The 18840-nt window shown below is 43.3% G+C and overlaps 1 protein-coding gene across 6 annotated transcripts in view; it reads right to left on the bottom strand.

Moving 5' to 3' along the window:
- Nucleotides 1-14947, bottom strand: part of Igf1 (insulin like growth factor 1) — a 79934-nt gene extending 64987 nt beyond the window's left edge. Inside the window, exons 1-3 of one of the 6 annotated variants that reach the window (XM_031350187.1) lie at nt 14171-14947; nt 13773-13854; nt 8402-8558 (exon numbers count right to left, since the gene is read on the bottom strand). In XM_031350187.1, the coding sequence (XP_031206047.1) occupies nt 8402-8558; nt 13773-13835 (220 nt within the window). In that variant the 5' untranslated portion in view covers nt 13836-13854; nt 14171-14947. Of the gene's footprint in view, nt 1-8401; nt 8559-11880; nt 12786-13543; nt 13659-13772; nt 14117-14170 lie in introns of those variants that run through there. The other 5 variants (XM_031350184.1, XM_031350186.1, XM_031350190.1 and 2 more) reach the window with 5 other exon arrangements.
- Between the last annotated feature and the right edge of the window lie 3893 nt (nt 14948-18840).

Genomic DNA, 18840 nt, shown 5'->3' with positions numbered 1-18840 from the left:
AAAAAAAAAAAGCTGATCTTCCAACTCAAGAGGCTGTTTCAGAGTTTCCAGGAACACACAGCTTTGTTAAGTCATTCCAAAGCAGTTCTACAGAAGTTGACATTGGAGAGAGTAGCCAGAGGACCAGAGGAACATAATATACAATAATAGTCTAAATTACACCGGAAGTAGATTTCAATGCCCAAAAGCATTGTACTCCATATCTACAGGCAGGCAGATGACTTTCATTTCTAGTATTTCGGCCACAAGGGACAAGTTGTCAACTCTCAGGTGCACTTATTAGAATGCAGGGTCCCCTGGGACTGCTCATTTGCATGGAGTTGACTTGAGCTTCCCCTACCCCCCTTCCTGCTCATTTGAAGTTACCAGGTAATTTCATACAGGCATGATTAATCATGCTAAGCAGAGGCAGGCTGCACTGGGATTAGAGAACAGGATCCACACATCTCCTACTGCCACTAATTAGCTATGTGACCTTGAACACATTACTTCTCTCTGGGTTTCTGTTCTAGTGTTTTTCAAAAGTTTCCAAGCTTGTAGGGGCACTCAATGTTCCTCCCTTTCAACAATCAGGTAGCTGTAAAAGGGAGATGGAGATGTGTAGATCTGATCAATTATCAGGTTCTTCAGTATCTTCCTGGGCATTTCAGTGTAACTTTATTTTTCCTCTTGAAATGGAAATTTCTACTCCTGCAGAATGCCTGAAGAACATTTAAAGCAAAAGGTTTTAATTTTAAAAGGCTGTGTGGTCTCTGCTGGGTTGCACAATTTCCCTTTGTATCTCTGCTTCTGCTGATCAAATATTGCAAAGCCATTAATTACCTTAGGACAAATACAGAGAGCCACGTGCAAAGAGTCTGGTGAATTACATCAAGCAGTATGCCAGACGTAAAGCAAGTGAAGGGTTTCTCTTGGTATCCAGGGTTCAGTGGAAAACTAAAAGGGGCAGTTATGCCAAGAATGAAAAGCTAGAGTTTGCCAAGTGCTTCTTTAAATGGCTCTAGCCAATGTGAGACTAAACAATGCATTAAATAGGCATACAACTTGCTACAGTTAGGGGATTGCATGTCAAGTAACAGCTCTTTGCTATGTTTTAAACATGATCTCACATATAGATAAAGACAAACACAGCTCCTCTGAGATGTCGTCTCCTCAGTCTGACAGCTAATGAGAGGTTTGAACTTTCCAGGCAACCAAAATAATTCTTTGGGATAGCTTATGAAGTTTCGTGGAAAGGTGTTGGATGGAGCTGGGCCGGGCTAACAGCTCAGTGCAAACAGAGTAATTTGCCACCATGGTTGTCAAGGACATCTGGCTAGAGGAAAGATCAAAGCTCCATGGCTGGTTAGTGAGGACAATAGGGAATCTCCTTGGGAGAGGTCTCTCAGTGCCTGTTCTGTGTGTCTAGATTTGTGCTGTGGGTTTTGAAATCAAAAGGAAGGCTTCTGAAACTTGTTGGGTCAAAAAAGTCAAGTCTACAGCTTCTTGTCTCCATGAAACACACTCGTTTGGTCACTTGTATTGTTTAAAAGCCCACAGACATGGGATTGGCTCTGACGGAGTACCTAAGGGATGCTGGCAGGGCATATGGTATCTGGACAAGTTATTTGGAGGAACACTCAAGCTATACAACACTCAGTCTCTTTTTTGGAACTTAAGTGTCTACCTGCAATTGATGATGTGAGATCTTCTCATCCAATGGTTGAGATATACATTGCATAGACAGCAATCTTGTTACAACCCACCAGCTAGTCCCTATTTATCAGGCTCCCATCTGTCCTGGTACCCCGCAAGAGATGTTTGTTCCAACTAAATAGCCTCCTGGCAATTCTTTGAGAAAAAGCAAGCCTTTCAAACTAAATGCTGCAAGAAGTTAAACATTTGAGGTTTTCTGGTAGAAGAAGAAGAATATGAAACTTGTGAGCAATGGAAGGTGGCCTCCAGAGCAGAGGGCAGCTTAGCTCTCAGAGGAAAGGGGCTGGATATTGTCTGGAAGAGTCCTAGGAAGTGTCTTGTACAGCAGCTATCTCTCATCAGAGGAAACTTCCCTTCTTTACTCTGAGGAAATTTTCTTAGTATTTTCTCAATGGTCTCAGAGGTAAAATGCAAGTTCATTACCTGGTTGTGCCTCCCCCCCAACTCCCTAGAGGCCTCATTTCAAGAGAATGTTGAAAACCAACTGTTTCATACCAGGGGTCTTGCTCTGTATTTTCCAGGGGTTGACGGGGGTCTAGGGAGCATTTCCCTAGGCTACAAAGCTGTTGACTTCTGAACAATACAAGTGACCAAATGAGTATATTTTGTGGAGACAAGGAAGCTGTGGACTTGGCTTTTTGACCCATCAAGTTTTTAAATCTCCACGACTTTAATTCCACTTTGTGTGTATGTGTGCATGCGTGTGGTGTGTCTATTCTGTGTACGAGGACAGTGGGCATGCTATCACATATGTGTGGGGGTTAGAGGTCAGCCATGGGTGTAAGTCCCTGACTGCCACCTTGTATGAGGCAGGGTCTCTCATTACTATGCATGTCAGACTAGTTGGATTGCAAGCCTCTAAGAGTTCTCCTGTGAATACCTCCCATGTCTCTTTATTGGAACAGTACAATTGCAGGCTTGCACCACCCCATCTGGCTTTATATCTTCACATTTGCAAGTGTGGCCTGCTGAGCATCTCCCCAGCCCATGCCTTTACATTTCCTGTTTATCTCATGCAGTAACTATCTCTGCCTGTCAAAATGGGGATAAAGACAGAGCTGGAAAGAAAGTAAATGTGAGACAAGTAGAGCACTCCTCCCCTTTTATACTGGCACCATGTATATCATGGTTACTATTATTAACTGTTTCAACTATTAATTGTTTAGTGAGTCAATAACTAAGTGGATTTTTCAGATATCTAACTTTTTACAGCAGATTCTGTAACCAAGGCTCAGATGAGAGTAAATAGATGGGCTAGCTAATCAGCATAGTATGATGTGCCAGGCACTTCTCTAAACTAACATGTTCTCATCCTTCAGCTCATTCAACCCCCAAATCAATACAATAAGGCAGGTTCCATTTTACAGATGAAGAAATTGAGGCACAGCATGGTTTAGAAGCTTGCTCAAGGTCTCCCACTGAGTAAGTTTACAGAGCTAAGGCTCAACCCTGGATTCCTGTCAAAAGAGGCAGCAGTCTTGGTCTTAAACCCTTCATTCTCCATTTTATAGGTCTTTGATCCAGGAGAAAACAGTCTTAATGAATATTAACATGTTATAAAACTGAAATTATTTTCTAATTTCACACAAAAGCCTTCATTTTTCTTAGTACCCTACACAAGTCCCCTTGGGTACACTTTAAAAAATAGTAGCAAATATTTGAGGGTCAAGATAAAAGCCCAGTGCTTTAAAAAAAAAAAAAAAACAGTATCTGTGGCCTATTAGCTCTGTGTACTAATAAGAGCAAGGTTATAAGGTCAATTCCAGATGTATCAATTTCAAAGAGAATTGTTTTTCCATAGGCAGTGACCATGCCCCTAACTTGGACCAGAACTCACACAAATGCATGCCTGGAATTCCCATAGGGACGCTATACAAGGAAATACATATGGAGAGAGCTCAAAATCCACACTGGCCCAAAGCTAGTGGTGGGTGGGTGTCTTTTTAACGGTGCTTCTTTTTTCGCTAGACAGGCTGTATCTAATAGGATACCCAAAGGCTAGGGGTAGATTCATAGAGTTCTCTTCGGAGATATTGAACAGATTTTCCTCATTGCCCCTCAAAGTGAAAGCAGTGTGAAAGTGTTTAAAAGATCATTATCCTCAGATCGTCCTTGATAACAGAGAAATGACAAGCTTAGGTTTATGACCTGGGACTTTGTGGTCATGTCTGAATTTCTGTTCTGTCCTTGGAGAACTAAAATTCAAACTGAAATAAAGCAAAGCAGCTGGCTCTTATTTCTTGAAGTGAGTGGATTGGCTACCTTTGGGGACCAACTGAAATGATGTCGAGAAGATAAAAGAAGTTAAATGATCCTCAGGCACTAGTTAAATCCAGGGTTCTCCCTTCTCCAATAGCATGAATGCTTGTTGCTTGCAACCCAGACGTCAAGTCTGTTAAAGTTAAAGGTCATTTGCTTTAACAAAATCCCCTTGTTTTATAGACAAGGGCATTTCAGCCCAGGAAGTTTAAATGCCTGCCAAAGTCATATAAATAATGATTGACAGGTCTGGAGGTAGTTTTCTGAGCTCTGCATATCAAAGGAAGAAGTCCGAGTTTATAATAATAACCAAAGCCTCGGAAGGTTTGTGCAATCAATAACAACGAAAGCTAATTGCAAAGTTTCACTTAAACTCTCTAAAAACAGTATGCTTTAACACATGAAGAATGTCGTTCGTTTATTCAGATCTGTTCCTAATAAGCATGCATTGGAGGGATGTTTTACAAAAGCCATAAATCTAGGGTAGCTGAAAGGGTATCCAACTTTCTTTTCTAATTGATTTACTTCTCCTTTCCCCCAGACTGCCTGAGGTAAAGCATATACAGTTTATTTAAGGGACTGTTTATAGACTCTTAAAACTGAAAAGGACCCCAGAACCTCTCTTTCTTCTGGTTGTTCTTAATTGAAACCATTCAAGATGGTTGGTTGTCTGTCAACTTCTTAAATACCTCAAAGGAGAAAAATTCCAGAAGTTCCCAAACAACATGTTAAAAATGGTTTCTTGCCATAGCTGTCCAAAATTATACCTATGGCAAGCAGTGCTTCTTTCACTTTGTTTTACCCACTGGTGTGCCTCAGACGAAACAAAGTTATAATGGGATGTCTGTCCTCTGGGTGGGTTCCAACAAATCAGTTAATCTTTGCTAGTAAGCTTTCACCTCCACAATGGCACTGCTCTCCTCATAGAACCAAGAGAGCAGACATCTGACTGACATGCTCACTCTCTCTATGGTACATGGGAAGAATCCATAATTAGCTCTTCATTGGATCCTTCATTTTATAAAATGTCTGGGGAAGCCACAAATTTTGGATCAACTGTTCTACTTATGCTGGAGGGATATTTACAACTGATCATCCTGGAGGTTGCGTCTGCTGTGCTCCCACAGAACTTGGGCTAGAAGGGTATTGTGAGCTCATTTGCAAAACTGGGTCAACCTACACAAAGCAAGAATTCGCAAAACAAACAAATAAAGCAAACAAAAAACTTACGCAGAACAGTTCTAATAGGATTCAAAACCCCTCCTTATTAAATAGTTTGTGTTATCTATAAATGAATAAATATAGAGGTAAATTTCTTTGTGATGTTTAAATATCAAACCAAGATCAGACCCTGCCTTCCACCATTGAGAGCAATACATACTTAAGAAGTAGAGTTCAACCACCTTAAAATTAAAAGGTATGGGCTCAATAAAACTCTGTAAATAAGAGCAAAATCTAGTAAATGTCAACTGGGGGGACGGAAATGTGAAGGGTACACTCCTTTAAAAGGTGCTTCGAGGACTGTAAATGCTTAGCGCCGACTTCCCCATACACAGTAAATCTTAGGGGATGAAAAGAAAACTCAATAAAATTTGTTGACAACAGTTAATGCCTGGAAGAATAATTGGCTCAGGAAGGAAACAGAGCATGAGTGCAGCTTAAGAATGGTCAAAGGACAGCTTCTAATTTCTTGTTGATACACATACATTGCATTCTGTAAGGAAAGCCAAGCAGTTTCATCAAATAACTAGGTAGGCACGAGGCGAGAAGTAGGTTCTAAAGTATTTGGCAATCATAATCCTTGGTGGTTCTTACTGGGAGAGCCCTACAGAAACAGTTCTATTACATTTACCTGGATTCAATCTTGCCAGTTCAATAGATACCAGCAGCTACTGTATCACTCAAACATTGAACTTGACACTGATCTTCAAAGATAAATAGCTATGGCCTTTGAGGAGTTCACTTAGAGGGCAGAGCCTGGGAAAGACATGTCATGAGTGATGGGGAAGATTCAGAAAAAACTTAAAGAATTGAACTTCTTTTTCCAAGGTTATTTTCCCCCACAGCATATGATATACACACTCTTTTTCTAACCTCTGACTAGACTCTGAGTACTTCAAAGGCAAGGTCAGTCTCTCAGTCATCTCCCGGTTTGGTTTCTCATTTATATCTTGTGCTACCACACAACAAATGCTCCCCCAGGGTTTTGAAGTAAACTAAAGCAATTTAAAAGGATCAGCTCTTCTTATGTAGAGAGGATTGTGGAGTTGATCAGAAAGCTATCAAGAATACCTTAATACTTAAGGAACAAAGCAGGGCATGGAATTTAGCTTAAGACATGGAATTGTATAAGGTGGAATGTGATTTAAAAACACTCTTAATGGCAGAATTCACAACAGCACGAGTTTCCACAGCCATTGTTTTGAAATCCAGAACCCTGCTATAAATATCAAATGACTATATGAATTCTTTTCATTTTAAGTTACTAAAACACAACTTATTTACCAAAATTTGATCCTCATTGTGATCAGATGCAAAAATCTTTCCAGCCCATTAAATTTGGATTCCATTGTCAGTGTTCAACACTCAAGGGTTTGTGCAACACATATAAGTATTGCCCAGATATCTCCAACTGAGTTGTTATTTCTTGGCTTAGTTTATGTTATCTGATGTAAACATCACAGGCATGGCCATGTACCATACATGGAAGTCCTGGTGGGTGTTACAAGTCAACCGGGCACTGCCCAGAAGGCTCTTGCACAAGTGCCTTGCTAAGGAAAGACAAAGACCTTGGGAATTGGAGATAAGAATGTTTTCCAAAGAGAAAACATGGCTCAATTATAGCGAACTATAGAATGCTCTCAATTCGTTGTTCAGTTGTGTTCATGTCTCATTTCACTTGGTAGAGAATGTTCTTAAAGGTGAAACAAGTCTGGTATTGAAAAAAAAATCACCCATCTAATGAACTCATTCATTTCCCCTGCACCAGAGAACTAGATGGGACTGTTCTATTGCCAGAAGAATAAGTGAATTTATTCAAATAAAGGACTGGCAGGGAACACAAAGTGGAAAATTTCCCATTCAAACAGCCGAAAGCATGTTTGACACCGATGATATTCTGCCAAGTTGTCTTTTTAATTTTATTTTGCCAAAACCATGGTAAATACACATTACCAGTTTCCTTGGTAGTTCCCTTCATAGTTTCAAACTTATATGAATAAACTTTTGCCTTCTACACACACACACACACACACACACACACACACACACACACCTGCGCCACACCACACAAGCCAGAGCCATTACCATCTGCCTCAAGAGAAACTGGTATTTGGCAAGAAGACAAGAGAGACTTCAAGAATGTGAATCATCTCAGGAGCTATACAGAACCTAAATTTGGGGAGCGGGGCGGGGGGGGGTTGTTCACTAAGGTGATTTGTCTGCACTTGAGTGACAGGAGCCCTGGCAAATGACTCATGCCCAGATTCCAGGAACTCTTTGCACTTCCAATGAAATGTACAGAGTTCACATCTGTCTTTCAGTTTTTCACTGTATTGTAATATACTGTGAGATGGATTTGTGTGAGAGGTAGATTATTTTTTCAAGTGATCACTCCCCTTGGTGGCCATTGACTTCTGGGTGTGTGTTATTTACAGACATTGATTCCTTTGTCTCTTTCCTATGGACTTTCTGATTGTCTGAGACCTACTTTTAAGATACATGGTGCTGAATTTTTCAAAGACTCCTTTATAGGTGGATATAATATCCAGGGAAGAACTAGATCAAAGGGATGTAATGACAAAAGAAAAGAAAGTATCAAAGTCAATCTTCATAGAGGGCATATTGATAATAATGCCGCAGTGCACGATTAGAAAAGCTTATGTACTTACAAACATCTCTTGGCAAAGATCACCTTTTGTCCACTCATGCTGGCTTTGTGTTGCATGGAGACATCTACTTGGTTCTCCATTTAATTCACTTCTCAAGTACACATGAATTTAGGGTGCAGGATCCTTACCATTTCCGTTTAGATTACAGAACACTCAAAGTGGTCCTGTACACCCTCTGGATGTTCATATATGTGCTCAAATGTCTAAGAACAAAATCTGCAATACTCTGTTATTCTGTCTCATTTCTTCATTGGGAGGAGCAGGAGAGTGGGGGGTTGGCCATAACATCTGGACGAGGGCCCCAGAGGAAGCAGTTAAAGGGAAACTCTTAAGGAAGAAAATTCGATCCTAAATCTCTCAAACCTGCCAAAGCCCCACTGAAGTGCTATGCATACTTTAAGGTGATGGATCTGAGAGCCTGGGGGTGGCTGTCAGCCATAGGCAGTCATTCAGTTGTTCGCCCAGACCCTGCAGTTGTAAATCCAGGAAACCATATATGTCAAAATCATTGTAGCACAGAGGAGAGGGCTGGGAGAGGGGGTGGGAGAGCTACTCACTGAAGTAAAAGCCCCTTGGTCCACACACGAACTGAAGAGCATCCACCAACTCAGCCCCGCAAAGGGTCTCTGGTCCAGCTGTGGTGGAGCTGGTGAAGGTGAGCAAGCAGAGCGCCAGGTAGAAGAGATGTGAAGACGACATGATGTGTATCTTTATCTGTTGGAGGAGAAAAATAAAGGAGGGTCAGGTATCCTTCTGGGTCCTGAAAGGATGGGGCAGCGATATGTTGACTTTCACTTGGTTGCTACTCCTTGTCATCATTCATTAAAACTCTCTGTCCTAGAAGAACAGTGTGATATGAAAGGCCCCCAACTGTCCTGGCCTGAGTCTGTCTTGACATCAGACAAACTGTGCTTAGTCCCGTTGCTACTGGATCTTCAGAAGTTCTCCTGGGGCTTTTATGAGTTCCTAGTATGAATAAATAGTGTAAAAGGGCTACAAACATTTATTGGATGACAAAAGATGCAGTTATTTTAGTGTGTGTCTGTGTGTGTGTGTATGTGTGTGTGTGTGCGTGTGTGTGTGCGTGTGTGTGTGCGTGTATATGTGTGTGTGTTGGGATCCCCATGCCAGTCTGAGACAAAACATCTGAATTATCAAACATTAAATTAGCTCAGCTTTGCACTCAAACTGTTTCAATTTAAATAATCTAAAATCTGACCATCTCTAGATTTATTATTGATCAGAATATTAAGTTAACCAGGGCGTCATTCTCTGGCCATAGATTAAGAAGATTTTATACTGGCCAGAACAGTATTATGAAAATCTATCATTATAGCCTTCCAGAGAGGGAGAGGGAGAAAGGGAGGCAGGGAGAACAGAGATGGAGGAAGAGGTGGAGAAATCTTACCTGTGAATGTTAGCAGCTAAAACAACCACAGGTGGAAAACCAAGCAAGCAATCCCCAAACAGGAAAAACAGAAAGATTTAGGAATGCAATTGTCTCATGAAAGCATTGTGACAGAAAGGTGTGATTCTCTTTCCTTACCTCATGAAGGCCATAGTATGTACCTCTATAACAAGATGCAGGTTGATGAAAGTCATGATGTCTTTATTTAAGTAAAGGTTTATGTGAGGTGAGAGTCTTCAGGAAAAAAACAAACAAGAAGCCTTGGAGGGTGGGGGGAGGCGGGGGGGGGGTAAACGTTCCCATTTGTTGTTGTTGCTGCCTCAGTTCAATGGGGCAGAATTAGCATTTGATAGCAGTAGACTGAGGTGGAAAACCCAGCACATCCTGCCTCTCCTGATTCTTCTGGGCTCCTTTGTGAAGCATTTATAAATCCTGGGTATAAGATTTAGGACCCCTCTTGGGGGAGGGACCATTGACCTGCCATCAGACAGGGCAGGCAGCAGATTTCTCTCGGGCCAGCTCCTCTACTGAAAGTCATGGGAGGTCAGAAGCAAATGTTCATGTTTTATGGCTGCCTTGGGCAAGAGGGTTTCTCATTTCTATTCCTGCCTTGGGGGAGAGTGACAAGCAGGAAAAGGGAGGGTGGCAGAAGGTCAGGGAGTTTTAAAAATCATCTCCTATCTTACATTTATGTCTTCAACAGGACATAAATGTAATTCTTATATTCCAAGGTCCTCTCTCTTAGCTCACTACCAGAGAGCTACACACTGAGAGTTGTTTTTAAATGCAGGGCACTGGGCTTAAAACCTGCCAGAGCCTTTTCTTGAGCAACAGGAATTCCGGGAAGCACCCATGGACCCCTCTTATCAACTTTATTAACAAAATCTACCAAGGAACCCTTGGTTGGCACAAGCTAGCTGATGGTTAGTAGCCAAATGACATCCCTGCCAAAGTCAGCATTCCTGGGACTCCAGTCTCTCTTCATTCTAAGAAGCAGACAGAGACTATGATGACATTCCATTTTTCAGTACTGCTCCATGTGGAACCAGCAGGAACTTTCTTCCAGGAAGACCCCCCAAGGGTGAGCAGCTTCACCCCTTTCAGAGACATATGCTTTCAACATCGTGGAAAGGAGTCACCAACAGGGTCTAAGGTGAGCCACCTACCCTATAAAAGGGGTCATGGAGATATACTGGAAGCTATAATTTTTAAAAGAGGCTTCTTTTTGAACCCCACAGTTGAGGTCAACTCATTCAATCCCAACTTGTTTGGAATGAGACTCAGAGATTTAGCTTATGGCCACTTTCCCTGTCCTGTGTGAGCTCTCTCTACTTAATGGCTCTGTATCACTGGCAAATTTTGCTCAACTATTGCAAACCCATTTTCAGTTTAGTGACTAGTTCTTCAGCCTAGCATTTGGAGGGGGCAAGGAACCCCAAAGCCCTGATTCTTGATCTCACAAGGTAAATATTTAAGTAGCGCTTACAGAGTAGCTGGAGAAGCAAGGACCTCTCTCCTCTCAGGTTGTCAGGAACAGGGGACATGCAGTTAAGGGGGAGGCACCTCCTTAGCTAAGCCCTTGGTACCTTTGCTCAGTAGGACTTCAGCCTGGAAGTACTCCATCTCCATAAAACCAAAGACACCAGCTTTTCTAGAAATATGCTAATATCTATTCATTCCTCTTAGTTATAAAAAGAAGAAAGGGGGGGGGGCTTTGCCTTCAGTATTTCTCATGGAAACTTGAACAAATCCAGCCTACCAGGGCTTCAGAGTCCTCTGTGAAAGGGCAGGCCTGTAATCCCCATAATTGGTCTTAGAGAACACTTCCCTACCCTTTGGCAGCAGACCAGCTCTAGAGTGAATGTTCCTCCAGCAAACCCATTTCTGAAACACTGCCCCCTACCCCGGCTCGGTTTCAGCTAGCGGTGAAGGCCAGGCACCTGCAATGGTTAGTTTGGACCAACTCCACAGGAACTGTTACTCAATCTCACAGTCTTTGTAAATTTAGACTGTCACGAGCTGTCCCAAACTACATTTTAATAGTTATTTTAAGGGATAGCACATTTAAGTCCAGCAAGACGTATGTAACTGTAGAATTGAAAAACTGCAAACTGCTGGAACTGATTTTTCTTTTTCCTTTCTGCATGGAATTATCCTGAAAAGCATTGTCTGATAAATGTCAGTACTTATAATCCTAGGATCGCTGGTGCGTTTTCCTTTAGCTCAGAGACTAGTCCAGCACACCCACAGAGAGTCAGAGTTTATCACATCATGGCCCCAAACAGAAAACAATAAAGGACTTGCTCAGGAGTTAAAAAGAAGTCCAAAACAAGTCTCCCCATATGTTCTCCATTCCCCCTGCCCCTTATTTCGTCAACCACAAGGAAAACCAGTAGAAAGAAGCCATAGATGTAATAGGGAGAGGACAAGGAAGGGCCTGAGAAAGACAGGGCCAAAAAAAGCCAATCCTGAACTCAGAACACTTTCCTCAAAGATCACTGACAAATCCATGTCTCCAAGGACCTTTCTGTGTTAAACAAGTGAGATATCAATTGATTCCAGATGTCTGAAAAGCAACGAAAATGGCTGGTCAAAATACGAGGGCAATAGTTGTAAGTAGGTACTCACTGCAGGTGCGGTCATTTTGGTAGGTCCCGGGTCGTTTACTCAGCAGGTCAGAGTGGGTACTATGAGGCCGAGGTGAACACAAAACTGAGGACTTAAGAACATGTGTTGTTTTGTGGGTGGGGTTTGCGAAAGCATCTAGTTACATTTGGACACCCAGGCAGGTATGCTTTGAGCCTGGGTAAACTGCCTTTTGTCCATTCAAACAATGAGTAAATTGCACAGCCGGGAGTCGGAGACCATCCTTTCCCCCAAGGGAGCCACTAATTTCCATTGTATGGCTATCTATCTCGACTCTCCAGAAGAGTGATCCAAGTTCCAGCTCCTTCCCTTCCTCCCCCACTTTCCCCTGGCTCAGGCACTGGGAAATACCTTGAGCCTCAGAGTACAAAAGCCAGCCTGCGCCCTGTGTGCACCGCTCTAGGCAGCTGACCTCTATTCCTTGAGCTACGTTCCAAAGACCACCGTGCAGTAGCTCCCTTTAGCCATCTCCTGCTGCAAGCACAGGAAAAAGTTGAAGCGTATTGCTAGCTCCGCTTCTGAAATGTTCTGCAGACCCAGCACGGAAAGAAAGTTCATTTGGAGCCGATTTTCCAAACGAGGAATGAATGCCTGGCGAGGTAACATTCCACAATCCCTTTGGGAGACACAAGCCCAGCTGCCAGACCACACAGCGTATATGAACGCTGACTTCACTCCTGTAAGGTGACTGGAGCTTGCTGGCATCGCACGGATGGCACAATTAGGTGCTTGACAAGGTTGTCTCCGTAAGTCCCAAGCCACTTACTTGCCTAAGAAAAGTCCTAGCGATGAAGCATTTGAAAGCAGCACAGAAACGCTGCTCTCTTTGACTGGGATCTTTTATGAATTAAGCCCTCCGGCAACTGCCTCCAAGGAGCCGGTGACAGCGGCTTAGAAGTGCTTGCAAATTGAAAAAACACAAGTCTGGAAGGATATAATTTTGCTGAGAATGGAAACTTGAAATAGGGCCAGTGATTGAAAGGAGAAGGCAGTGCACGGCGGCAGGGGCAGAGGCAGCGGCAGCGGCAGCGGCTGTGGCAGGGGCAGGGGCAGGGGCAGGGGCAGGGGCAAGAGGCAGCCAGATTCACCTAGCGAGGCTTTACCGCACCGCGAGTCTAAGAGCAGAGCCTCAAACCAAAATTCAAGCCCCGACTCAGTCACGAAAGTCCCCTTCCAAAGAGAAAAGTTGGACAAGCAGCCACTAGTACGCTCCTGCTTTCCGAGCACAGCGTGGATCTGTTTAAAATTTCTGAATATGCAAAGACAGCAAGTTGTCTAAGAGCTTTTACAGAACAGCAAATTAAACTTCCCTCTAACTTTGACTTTCTGGGCAGAAGTGCAAAGGATTCCCAATTCTTGGCTCCCCAAAAAGATTTTTTTTAAAAAATGCTTTCCTATCGTCTAAAACGTAACTTTTAATATGTGACATGCCTCGTAAATAAAGTCCTGACAAATCACACACGTACATAGACACAGACACATGAACACGATCTGAAAAAGCAAACGCCTGCACCTGTGAGAGAGAAGCCTGTCCCGAGTTTATATTCATGCTTTCTAGCCCCGAGCCATAGGCAAGATTTAAAGGAATCTCTTAAAACGGCGGCGGCGTGCAAGCCCTGTGGAAGTGGAGGTTTAGCAGTAGTACCTTGCAATACTTTCTACCCGTACAGATATCTCTGCAAATGCATTCATCCCCGGAGCTCCTTTTACAGCTCGCACAGAACTGCACATTCAGCAATTTGTAAATAACTCCCAGTTCTGAAACAATGCAAATTCTAAAGCGAATAACATATCGACTCTAGGCAGAAGAAAACAGTACACAGTTTAAATACAATTCTCCAACGAGTTAAAAAAAAAAAGTAAGAGATATTTACCTTCAAGAAGTCACAGAGGCAGATCTTAAATAATTGAGTTGGAAGACTGCTGATTTTCCCCATCGCTTCTGAAGTACAAAGTCTGGAAATGAATTGGTGGGCAGGGATAATGAGGCGAAAAGAAATCCAGAGAGATGGGAGATGTTAGAGCAATGTCACATTTCAATTTTGAGGACTTTATTCCATTGCGCAGGCTCTATCTGCTCTGAATTTAGCAGTGACAGTGAGATTTAGCAAGCAGAAGAGGGATTTAGAGAAAATCCTCACATTTATCTACAAAACACAGACACTGTAGACAGGAAACAGCTGGGGGAACATTCGCCTTCTCTCTCTCTCCCTCTTCTGGCAAAGTTATCGAGTAAGGACTTTTTTGGGCACCGTGACAAATAACATCATACCTTTGCTTTTAAAAACTGGAGCACAGAAGCGTTTTCTCCCCCCCTTAAAAGAATGTGTGTTTCTGACAGGGTTAGCAGACATTAAATACTGAGGCTGCCATAGAAAAATAGGTTCTGTTCTCTGATTAACTTTCCACAGGGCTTGAAGGTACACTTGTCAGCTAATATACCTTACCAGGATTAGAAGGTCTAAGTGGGACACAGGAGCAGTTTTATATTTTAGGGCAAATGCAAAATTTGAAAAAAAAAAAAAAAGAAAACAAAAAAACAAGGGAAAAAAAAGACCATCTCCAGAAAGCACAATGATGTTAACCCTGAAATGACCAGGTTAAACTAGATTGAAAGCCAGCTCTCAGAAAGTGGGTGGGGGGGGAAAGGGATGTGGGGGTGACCCTTGTCCTAGTTGCCAAGCAAGGGGAATGATCTCATTTCCTAAAACCTATAGATGGCCAGGCAGCAGTGGGTTGGCTCCCGTTAGGACACTGTATCATGCTTTGTGCAGAGAATCAGACTGTGCTGAGCTCTGGGACAGACTGAAAAATAAAACGATCCTATTTTTCAACAAAGCTGGATGCCTGTCACCTCCTCGACCCCAAGGAAGCAGTATGGGAGGCACACACTGTTTCCTGTTGGCTGTATTTTTCTGCATAAATTTGTGTGTGTGTGTGTGTGTGTGTGTGTGGAAGTGGGGCACAATTGTATATATGTGTATGTGTGTGTGTGCATGTGTGTGTATGCATGTATGTGTGTGTCTCTGTGTGTCTGTGTGTGTATTCCAAATAATACCAGCTGGCTAGCAATACCCTTTCCAGGGTTATGATGTCATTCAAATCCCTCAACTGGCTAAGTGGCTGGCAGCATGGTTCAAGCTGGCTGCTTCGCTATTTATAATGTATAAACTTGCCTTTGCCATAGAGAATCGAGTTCTGATCTTCTGTTGATATGGTGTGTACCTATTTCTCAGTGGTTTTGCAGAGGCAATAGAGAAGAAAGTGAATTATGAAAGAAGGTTACAAAAGCCCAGATTAGACGCTGTGCTTTCCACGGACGTCTCTCCAGGTGTGTGTTCCCAGGGGAGATGGAAATGAGCCAAACTTGCCTCGGTCTCTGACTTGTGGATTTGAAGGTACTGACACACGGAGGAGACAGAAGCCAGCTGGAAACTCTACACTGCCTCATTATGCTGCCCCATGGCTAGAAATCTGCTTGGGGATGTCGTGGTTGTCCTCAAATGAAACCAGTTTGGTTTTGCAAGGGGTTTGGGCTTGGTCCAACCCTCTGTGTGGTCAATACTTCACAGCAATGTTTACCTTTCAGACAGGAACATTAAAAACCCAGGGTGAGACTGTTCCAGTGGTGGGTGATATTAGATATCACTTGATGAAGGCATCACGTGATGAGAGCACCTACTATGTACTTGATCACACATACCTCTGGAGAAGCAAAAATGAGTGTACAACAGGCAGAGAGAGACACTTTCTTGCTGTATGTTGAGTATGTGAAGCATGAAGACTTATGAGTGATGAGAGGGGGAGGCAGTTTCTCAGGGAGGCAGGAAGTAAAAGCCTTTTGGAAATGGAGATTGGGGGGAGGAGAGAATGCTTTGTGAGGGGCTTGAGATCACACAGAAGTGTGGCATCACCAGGTGGTCCTGCCATGTCTGCAGTTGTGGGAAATACCTTGCACACACAGAAACCCAAGGCTTCTGCTATCCTTGAGTCCTTGATTTATGATAACTTATGGAAATTGTGTGTTGTGTGTGAGTGTGTGTGTGAGAGGGAGAGAGAGAGACAGAGAGAGGCAGAGAGAGAGACAGAGAGAGAAAAAGAGGCAGAGAGAGAGGAAGAGAGAGAGAGAGAGAGAGAGAGAGAGAGAGAGAGAGAGAGAGAGAGAGAGAGAGAGAGAACAAATAGTCCATCCTCTTTAGGACCTTGATGGAGTACATTACATGGAACCAATGACCTTCTATTTTCAACTCTTTCTCAGTTGAGAGTTGATAGATCCTTGGTTTATAAGTCTGGATCATGGGGTCCAGGGTAGGCAGCCTCATCTTCTTCTGGGTACCTTTCGTGCAAGCCAGTGCTTTGAATTACTTCTTTCCAATGCAGTTGTAGCAAACTTTGTCTTGATACATTCTAGAAACTTACTGCATTTCTCCATGTTTATGACTCTGACTGTTGTGCTTTCTGGGTGCTGTGCTGTGTGCTGTGCTGTGTCATACCATGATGCTCTGCTGTGCTGTGCTATGCTGTGCCATGCTGCACTGTGCTGTGCTGTGTTCTGCTGTGCCACACCATGATGCTGTGCTGTGCTCTGCTGTGCCACACCATACTGCACCATGCTATACTGTGCTGTGCTGTGCTGCCATGTCCTGCCATACAGAGCTATGCTGTGCTACGCCGTGCCGGGATGCTATGTGGTACACAGCCCATTGCTTTGTCTCAAGGGCTACTTTGAGGACTGAACACCCATCATTCCATGAGATACTGCATTCCATCAGTGCCAACACAGGGAATCACTTGGGTTTATCACCCCAGTCACCCTTAAAGGATAATTGACTTTTAACATGTCCCAGTTGATATCCCAATCAAAGCAAACTGAATTTCAGTACATAGCAATTGTCATCAGCTATGCTGTAGCAACACTCTGAGTGTGTGTGTGTGTGTGTGTGTGTGTGTGTGAGGGGGTGCAATTTTCAGAAGTGACTGATTGTCATGTATTTCAAGCTAGAGAATAGTCTTTATTAGTAGGGAGGGTTGAGCTAGCAATGAAGCAGAGGTCAATAATTCCTGGGGAAATGTCCATTTTCTTTGTAGATTCTATGAGTAAATGTGAAGATAAAATGGACCTTTAATGATGAGCACCTTACCTGTTTAAGAGAGAAAGCAAGGGGTGCATCTGTTGAAGCTCAGGTGACAGCAAGGTTAATGTTCGGGGAGAGTTCAGGTCAGGAAAATCCCACCAGAGAGGAATGTCCACGGTCACTCTGAAATTAGTGAATGCTTCTGTAGTTGCCTGTCTGGAAAAAGAATCTAACAGATATGGGAGCTGTGTGCCACAAAAATAGCTAGCTGCAAAGATGTGCTCATCATGAGAGCATCCACTCTGGAGACTCGGATTCACAGTTTCACCTTTTGCATGTGTAATGCCTGTTGGTTATAAATAACTCTCCTCTCGAGCCTTCTACTTGAGCGTTGTATTTGCATAAAGTCCCAGCTTCAGAAGACTTCTGACACCTTTCTTTTAAAAAAAAAGGAGAAAGAAAGAAAGAAAGAAAGAAAGAGAGAGAGAAAATGAACTTGTTTCATTTTCAGAAAGCAAAGGTTAGCTGAGAGTCACAGAAAACGGGCCATTCCCCGGTCCCCTGGCCTTTTTGCTAGGGCCCTATCCCCAGCTCCTCTGTGTTCCTTAGAGAGGGGTCACCTTCAAAGGTCATGTCTGTGTCTTTAATGTTATTACTGACATAAATGTCAGTGGTGTGTGCATGTGTGCGTGCGCGTGCATGAGCACATGAGCGTGAATTTTACAGAGGAGGGAAATAGAAGAAAGACATGGAGAGAGAAGAAAAGGTAAATAATAGAACACAGCTGAATTGAAAGCAGAAGGAAGGGCTGTTTAGGGCCAAGAGTGAGCAGGGTGGAGGGGGAAAAGAGAAGTTCTGGATGGAGATTCAGAGGAAAGGGGCTCTGGCATCCCCAAAGGCCACCAGGCAGAGAACTTGGTGACACTGGTGTCTCTCTTGGGTGTGTCTTTGTGAGGAAGATTTTCTGGACTGTGATCCAATGTCTCCACTACATGTGGAGTGTATACATAACATTGATCTTAGAGGAAAAGGATTTACCCCAAAGCTCAATGTGCTAAAGAGAGGGGACCTGCTAGGTTTTCCAAAGGTCCTGTTCAGAGCCTCCTTCCTGTTGATCCTAGAAAGACCTTCTCTGTCTCGGGGAGCTGCTGTAACCGCTTGAAGGAACGTTTTTTCCCCAGGGGGTGGTGGTGGTGTGGGGGGACTACAAATCCATTCACTGAAGAAATCGGTGTTTCTTCTCAACATCAAACTTGGATTTGATTCCTTCTAAAATGTCAAAAGGACAAACACTAGAAACAGAAACCAAATTGATGTGGGTTTGTGAGCAAAACAGTCTTGGTGGTGGTAGATGAGGCATCTACCTCATCATTGCCAAGGGGCAAGTATGGGCTGGGAGAGAGAGAGAGAGAGAGAGAGAGAGAGAGAGAGAGAGAGAGAGAGAGAAAGAGAGAGAGGAGAGAGAGAGAGAGAGAGAGAGAGAGAGAGAGAGAGAGAACTTGAGAGTTCACACTACTTGTCTAGACTGAACAGAAAGTGGGCAAGGACACTCCAATTCCAAATCTCGGGGCTAGAACCCACTCAGGCTCTTTCCGTGGGAATTTAAAAAAAGCGCGCCCTCTTGTGGGCATTTGGGAAACTGCCACTTCAATCTTTATTGAGCATGTGTTTGAAGGTGTGTGTGTGTGTGTGTGTGTGTGTGTGTGTGCGCGCGCGCGCACGCGCGCGCGTGTTGGGGGAGGATTGAACAGTCCTAGACTCAAACATAAGCTGTGCATATCTTTAATTAAATCTTTTAAAATATGCCACGCACACTTGCGTGATGGCGGTATTTGAGGCGAAAACTTCAAGGAAAGTCAGCCTCCTG

This window comes from Mastomys coucha, unplaced genomic scaffold (assembly GCF_008632895.1).
Source record: "Mastomys coucha isolate ucsf_1 unplaced genomic scaffold, UCSF_Mcou_1 pScaffold4, whole genome shotgun sequence".
NCBI classification, from domain to species: Eukaryota; Metazoa; Chordata; class Mammalia; order Rodentia; family Muridae; genus Mastomys; species Mastomys coucha.
The sequence above is the reverse complement of the archived record's forward strand: the minus strand, read 5'-3'. Positions and strand labels throughout refer to the sequence as shown.